At 37.4% G+C, this 27,450-nt stretch overlaps 1 protein-coding gene across 6 annotated transcripts in view; it reads left to right on the top strand.

Annotated features, from left to right (window-relative positions):
• Positions 1 to 27,450, top strand: part of IMMP2L (inner mitochondrial membrane peptidase subunit 2) — an 862,490-nt gene that overhangs the window by 574,603 nt on the left and 260,437 nt on the right. For 5 of the 6 annotated variants that reach the window (XM_035020940.1, XM_035020935.1, XM_035020936.1 and 2 more), the window contains exon 5: positions 735 to 800. The exons of the other annotated variant lie outside the window; for it this stretch is intronic. In XM_035020940.1, the coding sequence (XP_034876831.1) occupies positions 735 to 800 (66 nt within the window). The remainder of the gene's footprint in view (positions 1 to 734; positions 801 to 27,450) is intronic. 6 annotated transcript variants of the gene reach the window in all.

Raw genomic sequence — 27,450 nt, 5'->3', positions numbered from 1 at the left:
AGCCAGAAGCAGTATGGATAGCTGGTCTGGCTTGTGGTCTCTCAAGAGACTGTAGTGACACATGGCCAGAGCTATAGTCTCTGAATACTTGACTAGGCCTGAAGGTTCTGCTGCTGTTTGCTCACATGGTTGGCAGACCTTATTTCCTCACCAAGTGAGTCTCTCAGTAGGGCTGCTCAGGACGGACATGGTCTTCTCCAGAGTGAAATTCCAGGAATAGAGTGGGATGTCAGTACCCTTGTTTTAGCATTCCGAATTACATAATTTTCAAATGGCTAAGCCTAAATGCAGTTTAAAAGGATCTTCTGATTTTCTTTTTAAAACACTTCTCATCTGTATTGTTTTCTTGAACATTTAAATCAAATTCCACTGTTTATTTTAAATGAAATAAGGAAACTTACGTATGTGATTTAAAAAAAAATGTCTAATCATTTTTGTATGTATGAATCCTCTTTCTTGCAGGTGCTTAGCTCTAGTGTTAAAACTCTTATCCCTCTTGTATTTTTTATTTGAATAAACTTTCAGCATGGCTTCTCCTCCTCTAGAAGTTTAAAATGAGAATGACATCAATAGTAGCTTTCTATCACTTGAGACCTAAGTAGGATTGATGTCACTGTCATGGGTGGGAAGGACTCTGTCATGATTTTAATATAGCCCATTTAGTCGCAAAATTGCTTTTCATTGTCTTAAAACAATAGAGACATAACTGATTGTATAACCTTATTTTATTCTAGGTCGCCTAAAAACCCAGAACAGAAGATCATTAAAAGAGTGATTGCTCTTGAAGGAGATATTGTAAAGTGAGTACTGAAATTGTTGTTTTTGAGTTCAGGTTATAACTTCTGGAATTTTGTTGAGTTTTAAATCATATCACTTGGGAAGTACCACTCAATTCAGAGGACCAAAGCTTTGGAGACTTCCCAAATGAACTGGTACTTCTTCAGTGAGCATCATCAACCATTTCATGATGTAAGGCTTACATAACTTCTTGATTATATTATTATCTTTTATCTGTGAGGCATAGGAGAAATAAATGTTAACTGAAGTTAACCACTAAATAATTAAACTGATCACTAATTATTTTTTGAATATTAAAATTAGCATGATTGTTTTAGATTATGGTATCATTATGATATCAAGGTTTATTTTAGATAAACTCATGAACATCTTATTATTTTAGACGCAAATACAGAAACTAAGTGGCAGCTTTTATACATGTGTACTCACAACCCTGAGATCATGATCTGAGCTGAAACCGAGAGTTGGATGCTTAACCTGACTGTGCCATCCCAGCGCCCCAGTATTCAGAAAATTTTCAGATCCTGTTTGCCAAAAAGCTTAATCCTAAAATGTCTGTATTAGTGACCCTACAGATTAAACAATCTCATTAAAATGAATCTCAGTTGGTTTTAGGGCAGAATCAAGGCCAGCAGTTCTCAAAGGATGGCCAAAGGGTCGCTGGACATTCCCAAGACCCATTGAGGGGGTCAGGGAGATCAGAACTACTTTCCTAATAATACTAAGATGCTGTTTGCTTTTTCACTCTTATTTTCTCTCAAGTGCACAGTGGAGTTTTCCAGAGGGTATGTGATGTGTGCTATGGCATCAGATTAAATGCAGGAGCAGATACTGGAATATGGCTGTCTCTTCAGCCAAACACTAAACGGATTGGCAAAAAAAAAAAAATCCCATTGATCTCACTATTTCTTCTTTTGTTTTGGAAAATAATTATACTTTTCATTAAACATATTTGTGTGTGTGTTAACATATAGGTTTATTATTATTTTAGATTGAATCTATAAATATTTTTTAATTCACCATTTTAATTTCCCATATGGTAAATATTGAAAGAGTATATTTTCTAATGTGGTAAATATTAACAATTCTTTGAGAGTTCTTTGAGAGCCTCAGTTATTTTTTTTTCCTTATTTATTTATTTATTTATTTATTTATTTATTTTATTTTTTTTATTCTTATGTTAATCCCCATACATTACATCATTAGTTTTAGATGAAGTGTTCCATGATTCATTGTTTGTGCACAACACCCAGTGCTCCATGCAGAACGTGCCCTCCTCAATACCCACCACCAGGCTAACCCATCCTCCCACCCCCCCTCCCCTCTAGAACCCTGTTTGTTTTTCAGAGTCCATCGTCTCTCATGGTTCCTCTACCCCTCCGATTTCCCCCGCTTCATTCTTCCCCTTCCGCTACCTTCTTCTTCTTCTTCTTCTTTTTTTTTTTTTTTTCTTAACATATATTGCATTATTTGTTTCAGAGGTACAGATCTGAGATTCAACAGTCTTGCACAATTCACAGCGCTTACCAGAGCACACACCCTCCCCAGTGTCCATCACCCAGTCACCCCATCCCTCCCAGCCCACCCCCCACTCCAACAACCCTCAGTATGATTCCTGCAATTAAGAATTCCTCATATCAGTGAGATCATATGATACATGTCTTTCTCTGTTTGACTTATTTCACTCAACATAATACCCTCCAGTTCCATCCACGTGATTACAAATGGCAAGATCTCATTCCTTTTGATGGCTGCATAATATTCCATTGTATATATATACCACCTCTTCTTTATCCATTCATCTGTCGATGGACATCTTGGCTCTTTCCACAGTTTGGCTATTGTGGACATTGCTGCTATAAACATCGGGGTGCACGTACCCCTTCGGATCCCTACTTTTGTATCTTTGGGGTAAATACCCAGTAGTGCAATTGCTGGATCATATGGTAGCTCTATTTTCAACTTTTTGAGGAACCTCCATACAGTTTTCCAGAGTGGCTGCACCAGCTTGCATTCCCACCAACAGTGTAGGAGGGTTCCCCTTTCTCCGCATCCCCGCCAACATCTGTCATTTCCTGACTTGTTAATTTTAGCCATTCTGACTGGTGTGAGGTGGTATCTCATTGAAGTTTTGATTTGGATTTCCCTGATGCTGAGCGATATTGAGCACTTTTTCATGTGTCTGTTGGCCATTTGGATGTCTTCTTTGGAAAAATGTCTGTTCATGTCTTCTGCCCATTTCTTGATTGGATTCTTTGTTCTTTGGGTGTTGAGTTTGATGAGTTCTTTATCGATTTTGGATACTAGCCCTTTATCTGATATGTCATTTGCAAATATCTTCTCCCATTCTGTCGGTTGTCTTTTGGTTTTGTTGACTGTTTCCTTTGCTGTGCAAAAGCTTTTTATCTTGATGAAGTCCCAATAGTTCATTTTTGCCCTTGCTTCCCTTGCCTTTGGCGATGTTTCTAAGAAGAAGTTGCTTCGGCTGAGGTCAAAGAGGTTGCTGCCTGTGTTCTCCTTTAGGATTTTGATGGACTCCTGTCTCACATTGAGGTCTTTCAACCATTTGGAGTCTATTTTTGTGTGTGGTGTAAGGAAATGGTCCAGTTTCATTCTTCTGCATGTGGCTATCCAATTTTCCCAACACCATTTGTTGAAGAGACTCTCTTTTTTCCATTGGACATTCTTTCCTGCTTTGTCGAAGATTAGTTGACCATAGAGTTGAGGGTCCATTTCTGGGCTCTCTATTCTGTTCCATTGATCTATGTGTCTGTTTTTGTGCCAGTACCATGCTGTCTTGATGATGACAGCTTTGTAATAGAGCTGGAAGTCCGGAATTGTGATGCCGCTGGCTTTTCTTTTCTTTTTCAACATTCCTCTGGCTATGCGGGGTCTTTTCTGGTTCCATACAAATTTTAGGATTATTTGTTCCATTTCTTTGAAAAAAGTGGATGGTATTTTGATGGGGATTGTATTGAATGTGTAGATTGCTCTGGGTAGCATTGACATCTTCACAATATTTGTTCTTCCAATCCATGAGCATGGAACGTTTTTCCATTTCTTTGTGTCTTCCTCAATTTCTTTCATGAGTATTTTATAGTTTTCTGAGTACAGATCCTTTGTCTCTTTGGTTAGATTTATTCCTAGGTATCTTATGGTTTTGGGTGCAATTGTAAATGGGATGGACTCCTTAATTTCTCTTTCTTCTGTCTTGTTGTTGGTGTATAGGAATGCCACTGACTTCTGTGCATTGATTTTATATCCTGCCACTTGACTGAATTCCTGTATGAGTTCTAGCAGTTTTGGGGTGGAGTCTTTTGGGTTTTCCACATAAAGTATCATATCATCTGCAAAGAGTGAGAGTTTGACTTCTTCTTTGCCGATTTGGATGCCTTTGATTTCTTTTTGTTGTCTGATTGCTGTGGCTAGGACTTCCAATACTATGTTGAATAGCAGTGGTGATAGTGGACATCCCTGCCGCGTTCCTGACCTTAGGGGGAAAGCTCTCAGTTTTTCCCCATTGAGAATAATATTTGCTGTAGGTTTTTCTTAGATGGCTTTTATGATATTGAGGTATGTACCCTCTATCCCTATACTCTGAAGAGTTTTGATCAAGAAAGGATGCTGTACTTTGTCAAAAGCTTTTTCTGCATCTATTGAGAGGATCATATGATTCTTGTTCTTTCTTTTGTTAATGTACTGTATCACATTGATTGATTTGTGGATGTTGAACCAACCTTGCAGCCCAGGGATAAATCCCACTTGGTCATGGTGAATAATCCTTTTAATGTACTGTTGGATCCTATTGGCTAGTATTTTGGTGAGAATTTTTGCATCCATGTTCATCAGGGATATTGGTCTGTAATTCTCCTTTTTGATGGGGTCTTTGTCTGGTTTTCGGATCAAGGTAATGCTGGCCTCATAAAATGAGTTTGGAAGTTTTCCTTCCGTTTCTATTTTTTGGAACAGTTTCAGAAGAATAGGTCTTAATTCTTCTTGAAATGTTTGGTAGAATTCCCCTGGGAAGCCATCTGGCCCTGGGCTTTTGTTTGTTGGGAGATTTTTGATGACTGCTTCAATTTCCTTAGTGGTTATAGGTCTGTTCAGGTTTTCTATTTCATCCTGGTTCAGTTTTGGTAGTTGATACATCTCTAGGAATGCATCCATCTCTTCCAGGTTATCTAATTTGCTGCCATAGAGTTGCTCATAATATGTTCTTATAATTGTTTGTATTTCTTTGGTGTTGGTTGTGATCTCTCCTCTTTCATTCATGATTTTGTTGATTTGGGTCCTTTCTCTTTTCTTTTTGATAAGTCTGGCCAGGGGTTTATCAATCTTGTTAATTCTTTCAAAGAACCAGCTCCTAGTTTCGTTGATCTGTTCTACTGTTCTTTTAGTTTCTATTTCATTGATTTCTGCTCTGATCTTTATGATTTCTCTTCTCCTGCCGGATTTAGGCTTTATTTGCTGTTCTTTCTCCAGCTCCTTTAGGTGTAGGGTTAGGTTGTGTACTTGAGACCTTTCTTGTTTCTTGAGAAAGGCTTGTATTGCTATATACTTTCCTCTTAGGACTGCCTTTGCTGCATCCCAAAGATTTTGAACAGTTGTGTTTTCATTTTCATTGGTTTCCATGTATTTTTTTAATTCTTCTTTAATTTCCTGGTTGACCCATTCATTCTTCAGTAGGATGCTCTTTAGCCTATGTATTTGAGTTCTTTCTGACTTTCCTCTTGTGATTGAGTTCTAGTTTCAAAGCATTGTGGTCTGAAAATAGGCAGGGAATGATCCCAATCTTTTGGTACCGGTTGAGACCTGATTTATGACCTAGGATGTGATCTATTCTGGAGAATGTTCCATGGGCACTAGAGAAGAATGTGTATTTTGTTGCTTTGGGGTGGAATGTTCTGAATATGTCTGTGAAGTCCATTTGGTCCAGTGTGTCATTTAAAGTCTTTATTTCCTTGTTGATCTTTTGCTTAGACGATCTGTCCATTTCAGTGAGGGGGATGTTAAAGTCCCCCACTATTATTGTATTGTTGTCGATGTGTTTCTTTGCTTTTGTTATTAACTGCCTTATATAATTGGCTGCTCCCATGTTAGGGGCATAGATATTTACAATTGTTAGATCTTCTTGTTGGATAGATCCTTTAAGTATGATATAGTGTCCTTCCTCATCTCTTATTACAGTCTTTGGTTTAAAATCTAATTTGTCTGATATAAGGATTGCCACCCCAGCTTTCTTTTGGTGTCCATTAGCATGGTAAATGGTTTTCCACCCCCTCACTTTTAATCTGGGGGTGTCTTTGGTTCTAAAATGAGTCTCTTGCAGACAGCATATCGATGGGTCTTGTTTTTTAATCCAGTCTGTTAGCCTGTGTCTTTTGATTGGGGCATTTAGCCCATTTACATTCAGGGTAACTATTGAAAGATAGGAATTTAGTGCCATTGTATTGCCTGTAAGGTGACTGTTACCGTGTATTGTCTGTGTTCCTTTCTGGACTATGTTGCTTTTAGGCTCTCTCTTGAGCCTCAGTTATTTTTAAGAGTATAAAGGAGCCTTCACACCAAACAGTGTGAGAACTTGCTGATGTGGGAATGAATGGCAAAAATTTTCATGTCATGATTATCTGTTCATGAGTAGTCTGCCATGGTATGAATGGAGCTATTGCGGGATGGTTTGAATGGTTTATATTTATGAATATTTGTGCAGTCTTTCTTTGTTTTAAAAGCTTTATTGAGGTAAAATTTATATACTGCACAACTCACCCCATTTTAAATATACAGTGTAACAAGTTTCATTATAAGTATACACAATTGTGCAAGCCTTACCACAATCTAGTTTTTGAACACTTCCATTACCTTCAAAAGTTCCCTCCTCCCATTTGCACTTAACTGAGGCTCCCACCAGCCCCAATGGCCAGTCCCAGGCAACCAGGAATCTGCTTTCTGTCCTCATAGTTTAGCCTTTTCTAGAAAATTTATTTAGATGGTATTATACAATATATAGTCTTTTATACCTGTGTTTCCCCCCCACATATCAGAATGTTTTTTTAGTTCTCCAAGTGTGTATATCTGTAGTTTGTTTCCTTTTTATGGTTGAGTATATTCCATTGTATGGACCTACCACATTTTGTACGTTCATTTACGAACTAATGAACATTAGGATTTTTCCAGTTTGGGGATATTATGAGTAGAGATATGGATATTTGTGAAAATGCTATGGACGTGTGTCTTTGTGTGGAAATATGTTTTTATTTCTACTGGGATTTATTCACACATATCACTGTTAAAATGCCTATATACCTAAGACGCTGGCTATTATGGTGAAGTAGATGTTTAACTTTGGTAACTACCAAACTGTTTTCAAAAGTGGCTATAATATTTTATGTTCTACCAGCAATGTACAGGGGTTTCAGTTTCTTTGTATCCTTGCCAACACTTGGTATTATGAAAATTTTTTATTCTGGCCATCCTCATGGGTGTAAAGTAGAATCTCGTTGTGGTTTTGATTTGCGTTTCCCTGAAGGCTACTGATGTTGAGTATATTTCCATGTGCTTACTTGCCATTTGTATATTTTCTTGGGTGAAGTGTCTTTTCAATGCATTTGCTCATTTTGTACCGGTTATTTAATATTTTGAATTATAAGAGGTCCTTTGATTTTGATTCCTTAAATAAATTGGGCATTTGGGGGAGGATGAATGTGTATAATAATGTGATTTTAGTCAGGTGTAAGTGTATTCGTATCAAAGAGTTTAGTTTTTGTTACCTGTAGGATTTGTGTAGTCAATTTGCAGAATTTGGTGACTGCTTTCTATTTTGAATTCCTATCTAGTCTTCTGATTTCAGTAGGAAACTGGGAAGAGCAATAAATTTGGAAAACTATTTGATATTCATCCATAAATGTCCCAAATATGCTTTTAATATTTGGAAAACAGTTTGTGTGGATATGATGCAAATCCCATTCAAGGAATGAGTCAGCAAACCTTGAATATGTTATATTAAATGATTGAAGCCAGTCACAAAAGACCATATAGCATTTGACTCTACTTATGGTATATGAAATGTCCAGAATAGGCAAATTCATAGAGGCAAAAAATAGATTAGGGGTTCCCAGGGGCATAAAAAAAGGGGAATAAGAGATATGGGTACGATGTTTTTTTTTTTTTTTAACTTTTGTTTGTTTGTTTGTTTTTGGTAAGGGGCATAAAACATTCTAAAATAAATTGTGATAGGGGCGCCTGGGTGGCTCAGTCGTTAAGCGTCTGCCTTCGGCTCAGGTCATGATCCCAGGGTCCTGGGATCGAGCCCACATCGGGCTCCCTGCTCCGTGGGAAGCCTGCTTCTCCTTCTCCCACTCCCCCTGCTTGTGTTCCCTCTCTCACTGTGTCTCTCTCTGTCAAATAAATAAATAAAATCTTTAAAAATAAATAAATTAAAAAAAATAAATTGTGATAGTCTCACAGCTCCGTGAATATATTAAAAACAATGAATTGTACATTTTAAATGGGTAAATTATATGTTATATAAATTACATCTCCATAAAGCTATTAAAAAAAGAATTGGTCAACAAAGGGAGCAAAAATTTTATCTATGTCAAATAATCTAACAAGATTAGGAATGTCAAGGGATTCATTTTACATTATAATCCAAAGAGAACACAGCTTTAATTCAGATGTATCATTAGTGGCCACCATCTGGAGTCAACAATGTGAGATTGTAAAACTTGGTCAGACATAAAAAAACTCTTGTGTAATTAGAAATCCTACAACAGACCTCCCTGAGGAAAAACCTGGGTTGTTGCTTTCCTCAGTAAGTGTAAATACTGTATTGGGTTCACAGAGGGCCTGAGCTAGAACGAGGGTTATTGGTGCAGTGTTGGGAGATGAGGGGAAGGGGTTGGAGATGTAAGAGATTTATACCTTTTTTTTCCCCCCACTGCTGCAACCCACTTGGGGAAAGGCTGGCTTCTTTGTTCTAACCCTGAAACTTAACACTTTGGATATATGGCCCTTTGTGTCCACCTTCACTACACCTCTATCATGAAGCAATGAGTAACATAAGGAATGAAAGTATCAAGGCTCAAGACTCTCTCAGTATGTAGCCTCTAAAAACTTTTTGATAATTGATTAGAAAAAACTTTTTTTTATTTAGTGTTTTAAAAGAAAATTTAAAATTTTATTCCTCTGAATAAAATAGGTACTTAAAAATTCTAGGCTTCCTGGGCTTTAAATTAATAATTGGATATATTCCTTTATTTTTTTATTTTTTATTTTTTAAAGATTTTATTTATTTATATGAGAGAGAGAGAGATCACAAGCAGGGGAGAGGGGTAGAGGGAGAAGCAGACTCCCTGCTGAGCAGGGAGCCGGATGCAGGACTCGATCCCAGGACCCTGGGATCATGACCTGAGCCGAAGGCAGACGCTTAACCGACTGAGCCACCCAGGCACCCTATAATTGGATATATTCCTATAATAATTTTCTAACAGCGTTGAAAAACATTAGGAGGTATTAGGTAATACAGTATTATTTACTGATGTGCTTACCTCTTTTAGTCTATGACCCGTTTTTTTTTAAATGCCAGAACATATAAAAATCAAATTTAAAAATATGTTGTCTTTCTTCTACCAGAAGTCATTTGTCTATTGGTATCCTAACTTGTAGTAGACAATGTGCTTTGGTCTGTGATGTGGACTTTCCATTCCCAGTCTTACCTTGGATAATACTTGATTACTTAGTAGGCAAGCTAAACTGAAATGCACATCACCAGAACTTTTTTTTTTTTTGGAAAGAACTTGATATTTCATAAAATGATCAAAGAAAAAAATCTGACTTATTAGGACTCAGTTACCCTTTTTGTGGATTTTGTAGTATTTTTATTGTGAATTACACATAATTAGAGGGTAGAGAGGAAACCATTATCTTTTCAGAGCTAAGCACTTTCAAGGCTTAATCTAATCCTCAATTTAATGTTCTGTTAGTTATAAAAAACAGATATGTAGTAAAATATAGTTTAAAGAGCACTTATTTTAAAGGTAATTCAGCAGATGGTTGACTCATATTATGTTTCTACCTGGGGAAAGAAGTGTGGCAAAAGCCAAGGATCAACCTCGCCTCACTGAAGACTAGAAACGGTACTACAGCTGGACTTCTGGTTTCTGTGCACCTGCACCCTCTATCCTTGTTTTTGTCTGTCTTGCTTGTGTTCCCATTGGCTTTTGCCCCATGCCAACTGCTGACTTCCTTGGGTGTGCCTCTTGTTTAAACTACCTGAGAGAAATCTGAGTGTGTCGCTTTGAGGTACAGAACTAGGATATGTCCACCTGACAGGTCACTGGTCAATCCACTCATCAGCCGCCTTTGGGGTGGGTGCCCTTCCTTGGTCTGGCCGGTTGTGGTTGTGTAGGCCAGTCAGCTAGTACAGACCCTGCAGCTCTAAGGAACCTCTTGGAAGGGGCTTGTACATCTGGCAGATACTGTGAGGCCTCCCAAATTGGGGCATTGTAGTCAGCACTCACTTTGCTTAGCATCACCCTTTGAAGCCTCATGTTCAATAAAACTATAATCTGTTATCCTTGGTAATTGCTTTGACCTTACCCTCTGGGGAGGATTTATTTATTTGTTTGTTTATTTATTTACTTATTTATTTAAACTACAGAAATAACACAAACTGGAAAAATTCAAAATGCTATCATGAACATCCTTGCACACATACTTTTGGACATTTGTGTGTTTATTGTTGTAGAACAGATAGCTAGAAGTAGAAATACTGGGTCAACGCATGTTGTTGTTATTGCTGTTGTTATTTTTAGTTCTAGTGTATACAGCCAGATTTCCCTCCAAAGAGGTTTGTTGTACATCTCACCAATATATTACCCTCTTACCAACACTGCATGAAATGGATTTCAAGATCAAATGCAATGGGGAGGTGGTGGATGTCAGATTTAGAAGTCAAAGCATTTCAACACAAATTCTGAAATTACTTTAAATGATTAGGTTCTCTTTAATCAGTTTGCTGACCGAGTAGGCCTTAGAAACATTCATTTAATGAGCACTGGTCTAGCCACTAGAGAAACATAATTGGATAGAAGAGACAAAGTCCCTGCTGTCACGGAGCTTACATCCTAGTGGTTAGAAGCAGATAGCAGGCAAATACATAACACATAATGCAACACATGACACTGAGCTAGAAGTGCTAAAGAAAAATAAAGTCGGAAAGGATGTATAAAGTGGGGGTCTGGGACTGCTATTTTAGGCAGGATGTTCACTGTAAACCTCTCTAATGAGCAGATCGTTAGCAGACTCCTAAATTAAGGGAGGAAGGAAGAGAGCCATACTAGGATCTGGGACAAGGGCAATTCACACCAAAGAAATAAGCAATGCAATCCTGAGATGGGTACACAGTAAGTGAGTTTAAGAAGTCGGCATATCAGACTCCACCAAACTAGGAAAATTCAGGTAGGAGACTAGGTATCAGAGGTTTGCAGAGCTTTGTGGGTCATAATAAGGACTTAGGATTTTACTGTAGTGGAATGGCAAGCCCGTGGAATGTGTTGAGCCATGAGTGATAGGATGTGATTGGCATTTTTAAAAGATCCCTCTGTTTGCTGTGTGGAGAATAGATGAAAGGGAGGCAGTCTGACCCAAGTAACTGGTCAAAGTATTTTTCTCTTGAGGAAATAATATGTAGCTTCTTCTAAAAGTAGTTAAGTATCCTTGTTTATGACATGAATGATGACTACTTTGATTTGATATTTTCAGAGTGACTCATAAAAGTAGTCACATTATTTGTAATCACAGTCATCATGATTACATTGACAAGGTAAAAGTAGAGTTGAAGTATTTGTTCAGTGAATTCAGCCAAATATTCCTAAGATGGTAGAAGAGGTGACTTTTGCAAGTCTGAACTTTCTGTCATGATGTCAGTATTGATTAACATCACAAGACGGTTGCTTGATTGTGTGGATAACTTAACTAGGAATATAGTCATTTTCATAAAGTTAACCCCAGTGGGTCTGCTTATCTATAACACGAACAGTAAAAAGCTAATGAAAGTAATATTTAGACAAGACCATTAGTTCCACCAAAATATTTTGCATAGTTATTTGCTTTTTCTTATTAATTTGTTGTGACTCACATAGAAGGACTATCTTAGAAGATGATCAAATGAATACAAAGCACCAAACTGCAGGAAGTCAATATAAATCAACCACAACTGAAATTTGTAAGGCATCAACATTGTTTTATTGGGCACTTGTATTTCTGTTTCACAGATTTTCTCAGCCCCGTCAGAAATGAAGCCTGTTATCATTTGTCCTCTTACCTACCAAAATACACTTTACAGATACTTGGAATCTGGGAGCCCATGTAGATAGCAACCTCAGTGAAGTAAGTCACCGGTGAAGGGGGTAACCATATAATTCATCACCGAAACTAGGACACTTTTGAGAGTGAAAGGGGATGATGATTATGTTGGAATAATCAGCATCCGGTAACTGCCAAGACAAACTGCAACAAATGGTCGCCCTACCAGTGAAATGTAATCTGCTTTATAATTCACTTTACATAACTTGATTTTCTTCAGTTTGTGGTTCTTCTTGTTCAGGAGAATTCCAAGAAGTGTTCATAGAAAACAATCACTTCTTGGCCCCAGGGAGGCCTTAGGTCGGGCAGGATCGATGATGTGGAGAAGCATGTCCTGCTCACAACACAGTCATTTCCATGCTAGAAAGTACAGTGTAGGACTTTCTGTAACAATTACTGATATTGCAAAGTATTCTGCAGTAGAGAAGCATGAGACGTCTTTCGCTGCAAAATATTTAAATGATAATTCCTCTTCAAGTATTACGACTATATTGTAAAATGTCAAAACACCCTAATTTATTAAAAATAACTTTCTGATATTAGCAAAAAATAAATCCATTGAATCACTAGAAATTAAACATTTTAAAGCTTGTTGATTTTAAATGTGCTATTGAAAATACAGAAATCAATATTAGCCTATCACAGATGGTTGAATCATATCATGTTCCAGGAAATGATGAAGATTTATAGGAAGAAAAACAGAACTAAATTGAGTTTTCCCCAGTAAAACTAAAAATGATGGTTGTTTAATAACTTCTTTTCTTTTCTTTTCTTTTCTTTGTTTCTTTTTCTTTTTCTTTTTCTTTTTCTTTTTCTTTTTCTTTTTTTTGGTGCAGTAGCTCTGAATAATAGAGGAGCTTAATGTATCTCTATGGCACTCTTTGAAGACCATGTATTGATTTATGACATTTTTGGTAGATTAGGAATGCATTCTTTCCTAAAAGAAAGGACAGAATGAAGAAGAAATTTGAAAAGAAACTTGTGTTGAGGACCCTGATAAAGATCGCTGAATAGAATGTTTTAGAGCATGGAAGCTAATGGTTTTATTTTATAGTTCTCAAATGGGACCCAGGTTGGTGGTTGCTTTTGAAGACAGGAAGATATTTATACACTGGGCCTTAGCTATTAGTGATTTGAACAGAAGACTTTCACAAATTTTTGAGCCACTTAAGCCTGGTTTAGTTTGAATTCTGAATTTTTCCAAATCAAAATGGCACAGCACATTCTTGTTTAGTACTTAGCCTCTGACCAATACTATTATTTAATAGATAAGGTCTTGAACATGAAATTAAGCATCCCAGGGTCTGTCCAATAAGGTTTGTTACCACTAAATTAGAAGCATTTGTGAAAAATCATCAGTTTTGCTCTGATGTCAATCTGAGAAATTATTAATCTCTCCTGGACATTCTTCCCTTCTTCCTGAAAGAATGATAATTCTTCTTTGCTAAATATTATAGATTGGTAGGTAATCCATGACTTTTTGGAAATCTTTCTTTTATGTAGTTGTAGATGATTATTTATCACTCTGCTGCTGTATCTGTGAATAAAAATGGAATTGCTGATAAAAACTATGTGCATTAGCAGTAGGTATTTCTTCCTCACCATCAGAGAGATAGTCACTTTAAGTTTATATGTAAAAATGTTGATCTTGATTTTTAAGATCGAAATTATTTCTGTAATCAATTTAGCAATGTAGGGAGGTTTTCAGAGGTACTACACCAAACATAGTGTGTACACTTTCATGTAGGAGGATGTAACAGTTGCTGGAAGTCACCAGACTCTTTAGATTGAATTGCTTTTTCTAATAATGGTGACAGTGAGTATTGTGGTACTCTCCCCAGCCCCATCACTGGTTTCTCTGGTTTCATTTTTTTTTTTTTAAGATTTTTATTTATTTATTTGACAGAGAGAGAGACAGCGAGAGAGGGAACACAAGTAAAGAGAGTGTGAGAGGGAGAAGCAGGCTTCCTGCGGAGCGAGGAGCCTGATGCAGGGCTTGATCCCAGGACCCTGGGATCATGACCTGAGCCGAAGGCAGACGCTTAACGACTGAGCCACCCAGGCGCCCCTCTGGTTTCATTTTTAACCTTAGTCTGTCTCTTGAATAGGATTCTTCTTTAGATACGAACATTTTTACTATTTATTCTCTCATGCATAGTCATTTATTCATTCAGTATGGTGTGGAGGTCAAGAGCACAAACTGTAAATTCAGACTTCCTTGATTTGTATCCCAGCTTTGCCACTTCTTGTGTTACTTTACCAAACTACTTAATTCTCTAAACTTAATTTTCCTCATCTGTAAGTGGAAATTATAATAATACTCCATAGAGTATTCTTCAGGATAACATGACATAGTGGATATAATTTGGTTAGCACAGTGCTCAGCACATAAGAATGTATTCAGTAATTATCAGATATTCTTAGAAGTAGTCATGATGAACTCATTACGTATTGGGTGCCTGGAATTTTTACTATGTGTGAGATTCTAAGGTTGTATTGACAGCCATAGAGAGTTCTTACCTTCCTAAAAGTTTATGCTCTGGTGGAAAGGCAACAAAAGTAACAAAGAAATACAATTGCCACCATGAAAATGTACAAAGGCCCCTGGAGCATCCCTAGAGGAAGAGCATCTGGTCTACCTGAGGAACGGGGCTGTGTTGTGTTCAACTTTCTGGTTAAAGTTTGAGATGAATAGGAGATCTACAGCTCCCTCCTTAACTGCAAAAGCAATTCAGGCTTAGTATAATTTAGGAAAACTGAAATGATATTGGAGCATATGGGGTAAAAAGAAAAAGTCCTTTTTTTCCTCATACTTCTAATCACACTCCCAGAGGTATATATGGTGCGTATCCTGATCCCTGTCTCATAGTGGGAGATTGAAAGAATTAGAAAAATACTCATATCATAGCATTTTTTCTTGAATATTCCAGAAAGAAAAAATACATACTTCACATATATCTATAAGAATTTAAGTGTCCCAGTGTGTCTGTTACACAGATAGATACACCTATGTTATAGTAATATACTTGTATACCTCTAGTAGGTAGGTATTTGAAAACATGGCAACTCCAGAATTGCTTATTTATTAAGTTCTAAATAATAAATAATAGTCCTAGGAGTAATGTACACAAAGATTCTGTGTGCAAATTATTGGGTAACAATAATATATGACACAGACAAAACCATTTATAGAAAATTACAGGCAAGAGCATGAAAGGCAATATTAAATAATGTCTTCATTATTTAATGTTCTTCCTATTAAAGTCACCATATCTAAAAGGAAGTATTAGAACCATCATGTTCTCTCCAGGCAGTGCATGGTTGAAATGACTCGGGGGCTTCAGGTAGGAAACCCACTGGCATAGCTTAATTAGGAAAAAGTTTCTGCAACTGGGGGCCTACCAGGTTGCTCTGATCTGGCTCTATCCTTGTCAACATCCCTTTGTTGCTCTCCAAAATATAGTAGTCAGTCTCTAACTAAGCTCCTTTCCTCTGTTTTTGGGCTGGCTTTGGGGACTTTTCTCCCTAATTCTGCCATGAGCCTCCCTCGCCTCCCCCAGTGCAGACAGATCATGTGAAGTGCTCTGGTGGAGTCTGATATTTCCTAGCAGGAAGCACATCACACTGGGGGCCAGCTAGTGCATTAGTCTATATGCTTTCTTTGCTGCTGGCTTAATTATATTTCTTAGTAGTATAACTTTTTGAAGTTGTGACCTCCAAGTAAAAATATAGAAAAATGCTGACTTTTGTACACTCCTTTGAACTAAATATTGATTTTTATTTCTTTCTCTGCTCACAGTAATGTAAGTCTGTCAAATATTCGGAAAAGGCATATAAGTATAATTATCTTAGTAGGAAGCTAAAAAGATTGTCTTAAAATACCTTTTTAACTAAGCTTAAGAAGCATGAAAGAAGCAGCCTGAATAATTACTTAATAATTAAGGAACAGATAGTTCTTCTATTTTTGCGCAGTTTCAGTTAATTTTGTTTCAACTTAACATTGACCATTGTTTCTCTTTTAAAATGTTTGGAGAAAAAATTTCATGCGGCGGAGCAGGTGTGTTTAAGGTATTAACTTAGTTATTATGGATGCTATTAAATTTTTGTAACTTTTGTTTTATGAAAGCTTTTTTTAGGTGTCTAGGGGCAATGAGGAGTAGCATGATATAGTAGAAGGAGTGTTATGCTTGGAGTAAGATGATATATTCAATTCCAGCTCTGTTCCTTACAAGCTGTATGACCTTGGAAAAGTTATTGACCTCTCTGATTTTAAAAGGAAAAAAAAAACCTCTCTATTTTCAGAGTTATTTTGAAGACCAAATATCTTCCAATACTTTGTAAATTTTAACACACTACCAAAATGTAATGTATTATTAACTGATTTTCTATTTGGCTTCCCCAGAGCTTAACAAAATGCCTTGCCCATTTTAGATGATCAACTTTTTCTGTCATTGTTGAAAAAAATTTATTGTACTACTCAATCAAGATATAGGTCCATATTTGATAAATTCTGAAGTTGGAAGAAAACCACTTTTACAATGTTCCATGCAAGTACTCAGATGCGGGCTACTGTTATCTTTTGGATCTTGAACTGGTTCCTCATGCATAGTTACCTGATGCTTCTAGCAGGGGTCAATATGCTTTTTCTGTAAACAGCCAGATAGTAAATATTTTTTTATAGCTTTGCAGGCTATACCGTCTCTGACAAAACTACTCAATTCTGATGCTGTAGCATGAAAGCAACTATAAATGATACATAAAATGGATGTTCCAATAAAACTTTAATTACAGAAACAGATAATGGACTAGATTTGGCCCCTGGGCCCTAGTTTGCTAATCCTGGTCTATATTATCTACTTTCATTCCTTTAACTTTAGAAATAAGTAGAAAATACTAAACTTATTTTCTAGTCCTGGCCAGCAGTTTAAATAGTAGGGAAGAATTAGCCTACAAGCCATGGGTTCTTTGGTTATATGCTGGTTGAGGCAGAGTTTAGCTCTGCTCCTCTAAGGGAGATTCTTGCTGCATTGCTAGAAGCCACATGGATACACCTTACAGTGAAGATATTTGTCTTGAGCTGGTTGGGGAAGAGCTATTATACTTTAAGAACGCTGCAGAGAGCATCTTCACTGGCGAACCGCCACAATGCTCATAAAAGAGTAGAATAAATTTCATTGCCCAAATAGTTTCTTCCTAATACAAAAGGAGTGGCCCCGCAGATGGGAAAATTCTGCATTAGAATACTACCCCAGGCTATTTAAGCTCTTCTTATAAGCCCAGCATTAGAACTCCAATTATCTTCTGGCTGTTATTTGAGCTCGATCTGCCTGTGCTGGACTAAACTGATAGTGCAGAGAAGAAGGAGCTAATAATCTAGAGGATCCTTTTTTTAAAGTAATTTATTTTAGTTCCTCAATTTATTCATTGTGTTATGGAAAATGTTCAAATGTTCTCTAGTTTATTATGAGGGATGCCTTTGTATATAATAGCATCTCAGTTAGACACAAGCAGTAATCATTCCTATATTTAAAATGTTGATTGTGAAACTAAAGTCTTTGTAAAATTGGAAAAGAAGTTTGTTGACAGAAATATTAATCATAAATTGTTGATTTAGAAAAAAAGAGTGTCTCCCTAGTTTTTTCCCCCCGAGAATCTGAATGGTTCACACTAGCAGAACTAATAAGATTTTGAAATTGATCATCCTCAACTCAAAGGAGAATTTGAGTGAAAATAATTAATTTTTTTTCATTATTAGGGGAGCTGAGAGTTGTTGATCTTTCAGAAGAGTCAACTGTGTGATGAAAGTTGTATACCTGGGGTATGATGAATAGCAAGTCATTAACTTTGGGCTCCTGCAACTGGACACTTGGGAACTAAGGAGATTTTCCACTTTGCTTATTACAAAAATAAATTCTCCCTGACCATTATGCGATACCTGGTTTTAATATGCAGCCCAGAGGTGGCAGTGATAAACGCAGCGTCCCACACTGCTACACCTCAAGGTGTATTGATGCTTCCAAGGAACGTTTCTGCAGTCTGGATTCCAATTTTACATACATCAAAAAGTAAATGACTATTTAATCTGTGACTATAACATGAAGTAATACATACTGGAATGGAATTTAGTAGGATGGAAAGCCAACCTGAAAGATTTTCTATTTGAGATGGAAGTATAATAAGCCGTAAGCTTTACAAAAGCAAGGAGTATGATAATAGAAGAGGAGGTGAATGAACAGTTTAGAATTTGGTATGTGTATGGGAAAGTAAGGTGACCTTTAATGGATTTCTGGGGCTGTCTTTTGGGGGATTATGTAAATAATCCTGAACTCTAAGTCTCACATGGCTATCATTAAAATCAAGAGAATGCTTACTGCCTGATGGAAATTGAAGTGACTCCTAACTTGATGTATCCGAGCTCTAGTATTCTCACATGACTTTTAAAAAATAATGATTTGTTAAAATTAAAACTTGCAACTTCCTTGCCAATAAAGTGAAGGAAATAAAGAGGATATGCATATGAAACTTATATGAAAGTTTCACTTTTCACATTTCTGGCAATGTATGAATATTGCACTGTGTATTGAGCCAGTGATGAGTATTAACATCATTTTTGACTTTGTTAATACAAAAGGTGAAAAAATGTTTCTCATTGCTGTTTTCATTTATATTACTTTCATTGCTGATACAAATGAATATTTTATACATTTATTAATCTTTTGCTTCCTTTTCTAAGAACTATTTCAGAATTGCCCATTTTTAAATGGTATTCAATGTTTTCTTATCAGTTTGGATGTATATATATATATATATTTATTTTTTTTGAGAGAGAGAGAGCGTGTGCATGGGGTGAGGGGTACCAAGGAGGGGAGTCAGAGGGAGATGGAGAGAGAGAATCTTAAGCAGGCTCTAAACCCAGCGTGGTGCCCCACGTGGGGCTCAGTCTCACGACCCTGAGATCATGACCTGAGTCGAAATCAAGAGTGGGTCCCTTAACCGACTGACCACCCAGGCGCCCCAATCAGTTTGAATATATTACGTATGTTAACCCCTTGTCATATTTAGATCAAATTTATTTCCAGTTCGTGATTTGCCTTTTAGTTTTATTCATTCTCATAGGTTACTTCCATTTAATTTTATTTTTGATGGTTAGAGGTCTGTGAAGTAGAACTTTAGATATTGAATTCTTTGACATAATTTTTATGTGTTTATCTGCTGAGTTAATGCTATTAGTGTGTGTTACTGCTAATCTATGAGTTTTACAAATAAGGAGAAATGGGACTTCAGTATAAAGCTTGTAACATGCTTTTCTCAATATTTTAGAGTTATAAAAATCTAGTTATCCTTTATTGTAGAATACCATATATATCTACATATGTTCTGTAGGCAACATAGCTACCATATGGAGGGTGGCATTGTTCTAGTAGAATGTTTCTCAAGGTGTGATCTCCAGACTGTAGCATCAACATCACCAAGGAACTTGGTAGAAATGCAAATTCTTGATTCCCACTTCCCCGTACTGAATCAGAAACTCTGAGGCTGGAGCCAGCAACCTATGTTTTAATAAGCCCTGCAGGTGATTCTAATGCATGCTGAAATTTGAGAAAATGTTCTAGTATTAGGTCTCTCACCAGTTATCCGTCTTAACTTGAGTAGTTTAACCTATTTTAGATTTTGGTCTACTCAGTTAGGTGTGAAATGATGTTTTCTTCAATTTGACTCTATTGTCACCCTGTCTAAAGCTTAAAATTCCAATACTGGGATTTGGGGTGGGAATTTTGAGTGGAAAAAAACACTGTAGTGTCATGATCCCCTGTTCCCTTTGCAGGTTTAATGAAGTGTCAGATCCTGACCACCAACCCACCCCAATCTTTTCTTTAGGAGTGCACACTCACTTCCTTCATAATCTCTGCCCTCCCTGTGATCTCATGCTTTTAGGAAAATGGAAAGCATCTCACCAATTTGAGGATCCTAGGACTAAATGATTTGGAACATGTTTTCCAGCTCTTAAATTCTATGATATTTATTCCATAGAAAAGAGGGAGGCAGACAGAACACAAATTTTTGGAGAAGGATTAGCACCAGGAAGGATGTTTTCCCACTCCAGGGTAGACAGGTGGATCCCATCACTGCGTCACTCCCTCGGGCTGCTACTTTATCATGAGGCATCTTAGACATCGGTCTTGGAATTCTCCCCAAAGGAGCGGTGAGCAAGAGGCGAGCAAGGGAGGATTTGTTCTAAGAGTACCCTGGAAGATAAGTTAGCAGGCCTTCATGATTTCCTCCCTGGATTACCGTGTCTGTATCCCAACTGATTTCCTTTTCATACCCTTGCCAACCCATCTTCCACACTCCCACAAGAATGATTTTTTTTAAATGTTAATCTCATTATGCCTTCCACACTCACGAACCTGGTAATAAAGATCCCTCATGATTGGCCCTGTGTCTCTCCAGCTGCATTCTCCCCACTAGGTTCTAGCCACACTGATAGTTTGTGGTTTCTTGGCAGTTATGCATCTTCTCATATACCTTTGCCTTTACAGAAAACACCCTCACTTTCGTCCTGTTCCTTCGTTTTGTTTTTGCCTGGCTAACTCCTACTCAGCAATCGTATCTCTAGGAATTTATCTGTTACATAGACCTGCACCAGAGTGCAAAGGAGTGTGTACAAGGGAGTTACATGCAGGGTTGTTTATAATAGCAAAAGATTGAAACCTTCTAAATGTACATCCATACAGTTAAGGACATTGTGATCCATTCAGAAAATAGAGACTCAGGAACAATTAGGAAGAAAAGGTTAGATCTATGTGTACACACACACGTATATGAGCAAACGATCAGATATTAGATCCTGAATACCACTTCACCGCAGTCATTTTTCTAGGAATTCGTGCTCACTTTCTCTGCACTCTAAGTTGCTCAGTAATTACTAGTAAATGTGTAACTTCCACTTTTTAGAGGAGAGAACTGGAGGGCTTGAGGGGCAGGAATATGAGGGGAATTTTACAGTATACTCTTTAATATTGTTGGATTTTACCTTTAACATTTGTCTCTCTCTCACACACATATACACATATTATGTGTATAGATATATGCCTACATATGTATACATATGTGTAGATGTGTGTGTAAGCCACAGATTCGTTTCCAGCATCTCTTTTTAAAACCTTCTACTACTGGGATTACATCCCTTTTGTGCTCCTATTGAATACTAGCTTCCTCTTTCATAACCTTTACCACTCACTGTGGGCGGTTTTTTGCTTTCGTCTTCTTCCCCTACTCACTCTTCTTGCACCCATGTGCCTATGTGGGGACGCGCACACACACACTCACACACACACACACAATGCTACAGCTATATTGTTCCAGTTTAAAAAGTGCTTTCATCCTTCTCTATCCATGCTCACGTTTTATCCTGTGCATGGCAGACGCTTCACCCTCCCCCACCCATCTAACAAAATCCTGTATCCTCACCCTGACAGAAATGATTGTCCTCTTCTCTGTTTCCAACGTACTGTATTGATCCTACAGGTATAAAATGCATCTAAGTGTATTAGAGCTAGTTGTACATGCATCTTTCTGCCTGTGTGCAATTTGAATCAAGGGCAGCGACTCACTTCTGGAGCCTGGCATCTAGCACGGTCCTGTCTTACCAAATTTAGCATATTGAGGATGTGCTCAATAAGTATTTGTCAAATTAAATGACTGCAGGAAGCTCTGTGCAATATTTATAAAACATCAGTCCTGACTATCAATCACTCTGTGAAGTGATTCTGTTTATTCTGGAAGTATTTCAACTTTGTCCAATTAGTATCAGTCCCAACTCCTTATCTTCAAAAATGTAAACTCTCATTTGCTGAACATTTTCAATGTTGCTGAAGGTTAAGGAAAGCTAGTGGTAAAGAACACGAGTCTCAGCCATCTGTTTTTCTTTGCTCTCTCCAGCAGCATAAATGCTGCAGGAACTGTCCCTGCACAGCAAAAGAGATGAGAATATGCTTGTTTATTATTGAGAAGAATTAAATGGGCGCCGTGTATGTCAATTTAGGCTAACTTATTCCATGATAACAAACAACCCCCAAATCTCAATGGTTTATTGTAGTAGATGCTTGATTCTCACTCTATTATATGTTTACCTTAGGTTGCATGGAATGCTTCTCCATGTTTTCTACTGTCAGGGATTCAGGATGACAGGGTATTAATAGTCACAGGGGAGATGGAAAAGGAAGGCTGGTAGGACCATGAGATGGATCTTGAGGCTTCTATTTGGAAGGGGGACATACCATTTCTACTCATGTGTCATTGGCCAAAACCTGTCACATGACCCAACCTGATGTCAATATGGTGGGTACATACAACTCCCCCTCCCTGGGATGGGAAACAAACATTTTGAACAATAGTACACTCTACCAAAGCCTCTTTTAGAGTTCTTCTCTTGAAAATAAGTTGGGTTTGCTCTTGTATCAATGTGCCTATTTCACACACATTAGTTGAACGTGTACCACAAACAGAGTGCAATGCTGGGAGGGACAGTGAGGTTAAGTCCGAGACTCTTTTCAAGGAACTAACTACCAGAAGGGTGTAAAAATACCTCCCTACACAGTGGTCAGGTAGGTAGTGGTGGAGAGAGCACCTAGAGGAGAGAGAGCTGGAGTTGGCATAGCATGAAATCATACATGTTAGCTACCAATACCGGAATTAATTTTATATTGTTACTATTTTTTAATCTCACATGAAAAGGTGTGCTGTTTGAGGATTCATCACATCCATTTGCCCTTCAGTTGTTTTCACTCATTTCAGAAATGGTATCTTGTATGTTTATGTGTGTATGTATATACACATATACACACATATGTACTTATAGATATTTATTTAATAAATATTTGCATGTTGATGATAAAGTGGTAACACTGATGAAAATATCTGGTGTAGACGTCCCTGGCCATACCACCCTGAATGCCCTGGATCTCGTCAAGATATCTGGTGTTACCTCATTAGTCATATTCCTTGGGTATTGGATATGCATGGTAGTACCCCAAACCCATGAAATATTGTATTTTTAAGCATTCTGCTTATTTTTCTATTTACTTATTTGTTGTTTTATGTAGCTATCTTTTTTTTTTTTTGAGAATAAAAATACACTCGTGCCCCATGTGGCCTTGGATTTCCTAGCTTAGAAATTACTATTCTGTCTACACACTGAATACACAGTGCTGATGCCCTAAGCTGCTAGTGTTTTTCTGTTGGTAGATTATTCCTTGTCCATTGCCTTTTAAATATATATTCAGAAAGATCATACTTTAAGAAAGGATTAAGTATTTCAAGTGAGAAAAACCATTCTGCTGTTTCTAAAGCATATACAGCTGTTAAACTTTAATTAAACAGGTTTGTAGGAAAGGGGACTAGAGACCAAGTTCATAAAACCAGACAGATATGCTTTATAAATGAAGAAGAAAGTTAATTAAGCCAAGCATAGCAGCTCAATATTAATTTTTAAGACGCTTCCAGTGTATTTGTTATAAATCTTGACACCTGCTATTGCATATTTCCTAATGAGTTATTCTACAATTCAAGTTCAGCATTTATATGTCAAAGATTCCTAGTCAGTTGGAAAATTGTAAGATCTTCCCACATTGTGTTAATATTTATTGCAAGAAACTTAACTCTTGAATGAAATCCAACTCATTTTCGTCGATGAAAATAAATGGTGAATTTATATTTTGGAAATAGAATTTGTCATATAAGCTGTGAAAATAATCCAGAGCAACCCACTGGTTTTTAAAAACTTATTTAATTATCAGCAGATTCTGAACATCACAATGAGACTGATAAAATGGATTTAACATTCAGTTGTGGTGTTTTTGAGCTTATCCTTAAGTCTTTTAACCAAGTTACAATTTTCTTTTTTTTAATTACTAAAGGAGAGCTATGCCATTTTAACAAAAAATTTAGCTCAACAGTCCACCCATAATTCTGTGAAGGAGAAGGAACAAAAAAGCCCTAAAAAACTTGCAGATGCATTCGGTTATTGAATTGAGTTCATGATTTTCCTTTGTGTTTTATTATGCATAGAATCTGTGAAGAAACACCTTTAGATTTCACCTTCTCAATAGGGAGGCATACAGGAAAAACTTTAAAAAAGCATGAAGGTCTTTAAATTAAGCCTGCTGGGTATGAATGCAGTAAATAAACCAAATTGTGATTTATTTAAATTATTCACAGGTTTAAACCTCTTGTTTCCCATGCAACAGTGTGTCCTGCTTTATCCTCTAAATAGAAGTACGAACTGTAAATTAAACATTGACTATATTCTTAAGTGCATTAATGTAATTATAAGAATTTCAAACCATGACTTCATCCTAACTGAACAGATATCTTTTGCTTGTGTGAAGCGAAAGGTTTATAGACACTGTTTCTTTGAAAGACCACCAAAGAATAAGAAAGATGTTTGAAACCATCAGTAAGTTTTTCCAGTCACAATAGCTGCAAATAAATGAGGATTTAGAAACGAATTATGCTAAGCAAGGTAAATTGTATGGCATGTTGTCTTGTGGTACTTCAGTTGATACACCGTGTAGCCGTAATACTGTCATCAACAGAATATCCCTGAAAATGGGATGTTTCTCCCAGTAGGTTGCTGGGTAGAATGAAATGTTTTACTTAGGCTCTAGATGGAAAATGCACAAGCCACTCCTGCGAGAGATGCATTCAACCTAAAAGGGTGGTATTACTTTGGGTTCTGATTTCCATTTTCAAGACAGTATTATCCCTGATTACGCTGACTGTAACTGCAGAGTAGTGATTTCCTCTGTCATGCCGGACGAGTGTCAACAGTGATGATGGGTCCCCGAAGCGTCTTACCGGGCCGGCTTCCTTCATGCCGCACGTAGTCAGCATGTGACGTGGTAATTGATTAAAACACCACTTAGAAGTGTATTAGTCATAAAGACTTTCTAAATGCTTTCATTTTTTTTTTTCCCCTGAGCCATCTAGTAATCTAAATATAATCATGTAGTTTTTCTTTCTCCTGACACCTGAGGCATCTCCTGGTATCAGCTAAGTTGCTCCAGGAAGATCAGCATTCTTCTATATGGAGTCTGCCGAGTGGGCCAGCACATCGAAAGATGTCTGTTGTCTTCGTTCAATTGCTAGTTTACTAAAAGAGAGTGATATACGTTTGCATCACTGGATCTGAACTTCTCCCAATTTTATGATTTCTAATGAACAACCACAAGCCATGCATATTTGAAATTTTATTTCTACTTGTCTATATTATTACCTAATTATTTGTTGTTGTCTTTTTTTTTTAATCTTTTTTAATGATTACCTGACTGTGATATTTCTGAAATTAGATTTCCTTTATTTCGAGATGCGGGGACTTTGGGCTAACGGGGGATTTATAATGTAGTGCTACCGTTTTGTCCACGTGAGTTTATAATGTCAGGATCTACTCTGCTGTGTGTCTGTGTTGAAACTCTCAATGGTCTTTTCTGTGCAAGATCTCTTTTGCGGCACCTGTGCTATGGTGTGTCACATGGCAGCTTTTTTTCTAATAGCCTACTAGGTCTTCTATCTTTGATATAGTGAGTGCAGTGAGATGCCTACATTATATTTAAAGTTAACTACTGAGCTATACACTAAAGCCTGATTATATGGCTACTTAATGTGGGTATGCTTTTCTAGGGGTAGATGTATTTGTCTTCCCTTAGATGGGGGCAGAGTGGAAGTTATTACCTTTTAAGGGGAAGGGTTCAAGAAGTGGAGGTTTGAGCGCTGCTTTACAGTGTTGTCAACATTACTTTCCAGGTAACCCAGAAATCATGAGGTGTTTGGGCCCTTTGTCCCACAGCTCAAGGAGTCTCAGTACATACATACGTAATTTTCTAACCCTTACACACTAGCTTTATGATTTCTGGAACCAACTGACTCTGCTTTCTGCAATTTTGCATTAGATGTGGTTTTTTAAACCTGGCCAAACAAAGAAGCTCTTGGGACACTTTTAAAAACAGAGATTCCTAGAAGTCACTTCAAATCAACTGACTTGGAAACAACTAGGAATGGAGCCCAGGAATCTGTCACTCTTAAAAGCTTGCCTGTTAAGAAAACAATGGCTGGGTTCCCTGCCAGGCCAATTAAATCCGAATTGATGGATTCTGATGCCCCAGAATCCAGCATCCAAGAAGCTCCCCCAGTGACTCTCCTAAGGAACCAGGGTTGGAAACCACTTCTCTAAACTTAGAATCCCCTAGGATTCGGCCTTTTTTGTTCCGGGGATCTAGTAAGGTAAGCTTTGCTCTTCAGGAGCAAATAGAAGAATCTGTGTCTGTCTGTCTGTCATTTGTATGTTTATGACTGAAGTGGTGTGGTGATCTCTGTGCTGTCACTTGCAGAATCTGTATTATTGGAAGCTTAGCTTTAGTGATATATCTAGACTTCTGGAGAGTTTCAAGGAAAGTGATTTGCATACAAAATGATCTAGCATCCAGACCTCCCTTTTATCTCACCCTCTGCCAGCTCATCTTCTGGTAGGAACTGAACATTATATTTTAAGGATATTCTTCCTCTTAGGTGCCCATTAGAAAAAAAAAATCCATTTTCTTTTCAATCAAAATTCTGTCAGTGTTTACCTTATCCAAATGTGTAAGCCATTTGGCGTAGATACATGAATTAGTTTTAGAGGGACTGTTTGGATTTTTTGTTGTTTCATTTACAGAAAGGTGTTTATTAGAAGCATATTTTTGGTAAAGATATGTGTTTCCTGTATTATCATTTCCAAGTCAGTTTGGCTCAGAAAATGCTGTCACATAGCATGTATTCCCTATCCTGTAACAGTGTTGTTTTTATTATGAAATGTCTGCCTACCAACTAAAGCAAATTCCTCAGCCAGGAGGCATCTTGGAGCCATTGCTTCATACCCCTCCCTCTCTGATAGCACCCAGCATGATGCCGACCACACATCACTACATTGATAGGCCATAAGTTGAATCATGTATTGATAGCCTGGACTGCATTGTAAAGAGGATAGATCCTGCTAAATTGTTTTGCCATCTACCTAATAGATGATAGCATGGAAACTGGGGGGTCAGGAGCCAGGAAGAGCTGAATTGATATGTGCAAGCGAAGGAGACAGACCTGGGAGTGAGGCGTGGGAGGGGTTGTGCGGAGCAGGAAGGGGACAGGGATAAAGGGCGCTACTCAGGTGACAAGAGGCCACTCTGTAGACTCCCTAGACACTCCAATATGGTGTCTGTGGATTTCTTATAGAAACCAGCAGAGGCTCTGAATGCATTT

Source organism: Mirounga leonina, unplaced genomic scaffold, assembly GCF_011800145.1.
Source record: "Mirounga leonina isolate KUSES-001 unplaced genomic scaffold, KU_Mleo_1.0 Mir_174, whole genome shotgun sequence".
NCBI lineage: Eukaryota > Metazoa > Chordata > Mammalia > Carnivora > Phocidae > Mirounga > Mirounga leonina.
Note: the sequence above shows the minus strand (reverse complement) of the source record. Positions and strands in the feature narration are given on the sequence as shown.